Raw genomic sequence first — 5,268 nt, forward strand, 5'->3', positions numbered from 1 at the left:
AAAAGGCATCCAGGTCTTGGCCTCATGCTTTTGTTGCAGACCTTGTGAAAAAAGTACCAAGGTTTGGCCTCATGCCTCCACTTGTTCCCTGCCGCTGCATTATAAAATTCCCTCCATTGACATCGTTGTTCCCACTTTGCAAAATCCCCGGCCTCCCAAAGTTTCATGCACGGAAAACCCGTTTTGCGTGCGCACGAGCTGCAGTCTCCAAGGCACTACTGATTTTATCTCCCACAAACTTCAACTGGCAGCAGCAGCAGCTAGAGCAGAAAAGAGCAGCGTGCACGTCCTCTCATACTATGTTTTCCTTAGAATCTAACTCGCGTGACTTTTGAACAAACATGAATGATTATGATTCGTGAAGTGCTTTTGTCTTCTGAAACATACAGAGTACTCTCTCTCTCTCTCTCTCTCTCTCTCTCTCTCTCTCTCTCTCTCTCTTTCTCCGCAGCTTGATCTGTTGTACTATAAAGAAACAGAGGCATTCATATTGGGGAATTGACGCAATTGATCAGCAATGCATGATGCTGACCAGGTACGTGATTTCCGCCGGTGTCTGTGAACCGCGCACTGTGCTGCCATCCAGACCAGAGTCATCAATAACCGTATAGGGTTAAAAACAGTACTATAATGATCAAAGTTTTGTAAATTCACCTAAATAATAATAAAACAATAATTTAAAAAATAGTAAATTTGAGTTCAGAGGATTCAGATTTCAGAAACACATTTGGTAACATAGAATGGTAGCTAGCTAGTAATCCATCATTATTATTCATTAATCTTGTCGTATGGATCGTGGATCCACGAGAAAGCAGGTCAAGCGATGGAGTGCACTACGGTCTCGCTTTGACCACGGCCACCGGCTCCCCGACCGACTCTCTGTCGTAGCTAAATCGGCAGGAATTGAAGCCTCCAAGTCATATGCAAGGGCGATGGATGCAATGCAATGGAATGCCCTGCCTGGTCAACACCCGACGGGTATATACAATTTCCAACGCTATAGGCGATCAATCGTGTTGGGGTCTAGCTAGCCCATGTCTAGCCCAAGTATAGAGTTAGGTGGCTTCCACTCAAGGAAAAAGAGGTGTACAAAATAGGATATATATGTTCTCTGTTTTTAGAAACTGATGGCTGCGAACAAAGACACACAGGTCTGTTTGCATTGGCTTGGAGGCGTGCACAAGAAACAAAAGGAAAGGTTGATTCCCTTTCTTAGATGCTGTCATCGTCGACACAAGAAACAAAAATGGGAAGATATTCTGTCTTTTCTCAGTGCGATCAGTGCATAGATAATTAAGAGAGGATTACTTTCTTGTGTTCGCGCGAACAGGCAACGAAGAGAAAAGGGATTCTCTCCTCTTGGAATGGACGGCAACGGAAGAGAGAAAAATGAGGAGCTTTTCTAGCGATGACAATTCGGATTAGTAAATATAATTATACTTGATGCTGATAGAGTAAAAGGACTTGTCATGATAAGAAGAGTTTTTGATGAAATAGTAAATAGATGTCATTATTTTTTACTTCTGAGGCGATCGCGAGTAAATTAAATCTTTTTTTTTTTCTCTCTCTATATATATATAATTTAAAAAAAAAGACTATACTGTAAAATCAGCTCACACTTCGGTTAATTTAATTCATGAGTATGTTTTATGATAGTCCTGGCCTCGATTATTTTCTATCTAAGAATATTTTTTTAGTTCTGTTTTATACGCAAAGGATTATATACAACAATACTTATTTTTAATCAATTTTTCGACAAAATGCTTTTAAAGTTGATTGATGCTGAGTTTTTGTTTATAAGGCTTATGTTCTATTTATATATACATATATAAAATAAAAGATCCATAATATGATTTAAAAAATTTATAAATATAGAATTTAGATGAATGCTAAAAAAAATATGATTCCTTTTATAGTTATTTAGGATTTTTTTTACTTGAGTTTTAAAAATATATTAGCATTTAATTTAATTAAAACTTGATGAATAAATCTTCTGAAATATTATTAGTGATAGCCTCGTGTCAATTTTCTGTCATTATAAATATATAACTATATTTTCATACTAAATATTGATAAAATTTATCTTTGTATTATTTTTCTATATTTGATATGTAATATTAAAGACGTATTAGTATTTTTAATATATGCTATGATCATTTATAAATTTTATTATAATTTTACATATCATTATGGTAAATATCCTAAATAACTATGCATTTTATTTTTTTCCATTTTCATAGTAATTTTTTAACAATCAATAAATTTTGATTGAAATACAATTTAGTATTAAATATATTATATAATTTTTAAAAATTATATTAGAGACCTTAAATTGTACATAATCAATTTTTTTTTTTTTTTAAAACTAGACAATTTTGAAACACATCTTAATGGCGCAACAAATATTTTAAAATTTTAGGGTAATTTCCACTATTTTTTCATATTTATTTTTTATGAAACAAAATAATAGAAGAATCTACCGCTAAAAAAACACAATAGTAGAAACTCTCCTCAATACTTTCACCTAAATTGTAGTCAATATATTTCTTTCTTCTATAAAAAATCATAGAATAAGATTAAAAAATATTTATAAAATCCTAAAAACAATACAGCAATCGACCATATATATACATCACCAAAGCCAACTATGCCTACTATCTATAACCTTCATATTTGTTGCAACCAAAGGCATCTCCCCATAAATGGTAGTAAACAAATTGAGGCAATGAGTTCTTTTATCGCTATGTCCTCCCAAACTACTAATCCCACTCGATCCAATCTCAAAGATTCTACCTGCAAAAGCACAGATCTATCCATTAAGTACTGTAATTAAATCAAGAAATCATTCTATCGTCAACCTCATTCCTCACCTTTCACCCAAATCGGTGGAGCACCTGTTGTGTTTGCGACCAGAAAAGACATCGCAATATCTTCACAGTTTCTGCAAAGTTATCAATCAAAATATTTAACACAGACCTTGGATTTATAAGAAAATACAGATTTCTGAGATAGATGCTGAGGAAGATTGTGTTTTGACCTGTATTTGGTGACATACTGTCTGATGGATTTTGGCATCTGATTTGTGTAAAGATCAAGGTACTTCTTGTGGAAGAAGGCAGCCTTGGAGAGCACCATGCTGTAAGTGCCCGTCCACCACACGGACCACCACCCTCCGTACTTGTAATACTCTCTGTTGCCGTTTCTCTGCACAAAGAAATTTGAGGATGAAATGCAGGAACCAAATCTGTCAGAAAGCAAATAAAGAAAGATCGGTTGGAGAAGAGGTACCGTCTTACTGTCCAGCCAATGCATGCGGGGAACGAAGCCAACCATGGTATTGGGGGCGCTCTGCCACACGCGGAAAGCCAAGTCCATGGAGCTGCAAGGAAAGAGGACGTCGTCATCGATGGAGAAGACAGCGTCGGTCTTCAAGCCCTTCGTGTCTCTGAACCTGTTGTTCAAACTATCTTCCTCGTTCAGATCGAACTTGAGATCCATCCCGTCGCAGCTCTTGGAATTCTGCTGGGCCACTTGCCACAGCGACTCGCGCAGAGAATCCGAAGGTCCATCGGGCTCGCTCCACACGATGTGGATAGATTCCACTCCGGCGCAGGAGGAATAGTGACTCACAGATTGCCTGAGGAGGTCATTTCTTTTCCACGTGTTGATCAAAACTGTGTAGCCGCTCCTGTAAAATGAAACAAATGATTTTAGGAATTCATTTGTGTTCGTATTATATACTAAATTTGAGATTATTATTATTATTGAAAACGAATTTTGAAATAGTTTTTCTCACACTGCTCCGAAACACAAGTTATGAGAAACTCGTCAGTCTCTGTTTTTTTAACCCTGTTTAGGAATGGAAACGGGGAGGGAAATGCTTATTAATGACTTGATTTAAGAGAACAAAGGTTGATTTAAATCCACGAAAGGAAGAGCTTCTTTGCAGTTTTGGAAATGTTATTATTGGGTTTTCTGTTCATCTCGTCTCTGAATTTGCTCACAGGTTGCTGGATGAGATTGTAAATCATTAATTAGAGTACTGCTTGGCCATATATGATCTTGGAAACTTGGGTAAAAGAATGAATCTATATATATATAAAAAAAGCAGCTAAAGCAGGAAAGAAATTAAAAAACAACGATAATTAATTAGATCGGTTTGCAGAATATATTAGTAAATTGGTCCCGGACGTAGATTGAACAGCTGCCAACATGGTAGCCATGAACTTCCCACATGCAAATATATTGATCAGAAAAGAGCACATGATTAAATAAATTAGAATTGAACTTAAAATCCGGAAGATCCACGTATCGAAATAATTAATGCGTTGCTTTATTTTGTTCGATCATGCGAGAAGGACGACAAAAACATTTATGATCATAAAGATAGATCGAAGAAATCGAAGAACAATGAGAATTATTGGAACTAAAGATTAAATAAGAATAAAAATAAAAATTGATTAGAACTATCAAATTAAGTCCAGGAGCGATCGGAGTTTAGGAAGCTAGAGCGAACCCGGAAGGCGTCGACGACGTTTCGTAGCGAAGGAGTCGGCGCCACCTGGAGGCGCCGACGAAGAGGATGAGGAGGAAAAAGAGGAAGAGGATCCAGGAGGGGAGCAATCGGAACTTTGGCTGCCGGAATTTGAGAGGCGTTCTCCGGCCGCCGGTGGAGGAGGCGAACAGGGGACTGCCTCCGGCGCCGCCCCCGCCGCTCCCGGCGCTGTTACCACCTCCTCTCATCGACAGGAAAGTTGGAGGATGTTGTTGTGGAATAGAAAGGACGAGATAGATTCGACGCTACGCGGTTTTTATAATTTGTTCGGGTTTAAGCCGCTGCTTGCGTCCGCCATTTTTCTTGCCGTTCGTTGGTCGCCACCACTGGAGATCAATAGAAGTTATTCTATTCTATTTATTTTTTGTCTATCAATTATTTATTTATAAATGTACTTTTTAAATCGATATCGAAAGATTTACCTATAGAATTAAATGATAAAATTCGCAAAGGTCTAAAAAAATTAAAGAATCTATCGTGATGAAAGGAACCGATCATATAAAATTCTAGTTTTTAAAAAATACGTCCACACCTGCATCCATAAATTATTCTGATGAGTTATTAAAATTACAATGAAAAATATTTTTAATTAAATTTTCACAGAAATTCAATCATAGATATAATGTATTTTCTCAACTACTCTTTTCTTAGAAAAGTCAATCCTTTAGCGGAGACCAACTGGTTCAACGAGCTTTTATTGGATGTACCGGCGC

General features: G+C 36.8%; 1 protein-coding gene across 1 annotated transcript; it reads right to left on the reverse strand.

The window, feature by feature from the left end:
- Positions 1-2,530: 2,530 nt before the first annotated feature.
- Positions 2,531-4,773, reverse strand: LOC141840492 (glycosylinositol phosphorylceramide mannosyl transferase 1). The gene is made up of 5 exons (XM_074728492.1): positions 4,517-4,773; positions 3,289-3,688; positions 3,038-3,204; positions 2,871-2,941; positions 2,531-2,793 (listed from the first exon to the last, which is right to left on the reverse strand). The coding sequence occupies exons 1-5, from the start codon at positions 4,741-4,743 to the stop codon at positions 2,633-2,635; spliced, it is 1,026 nt and encodes a 341-aa protein (XP_074584593.1). The 5' UTR covers positions 4,744-4,773; the 3' UTR covers positions 2,531-2,632.
- Between the last annotated feature and the right edge of the window lie 495 nt (positions 4,774-5,268).

This window comes from Curcuma longa, chromosome 11 (assembly GCF_044706935.1).
Source record: "Curcuma longa cultivar G26 ecotype Majalengka, Jawa Barat chromosome 11, ITB_CL_G26_1.1, whole genome shotgun sequence".
NCBI classification, from domain to species: domain Eukaryota; kingdom Viridiplantae; phylum Streptophyta; class Magnoliopsida; order Zingiberales; family Zingiberaceae; genus Curcuma; species Curcuma longa.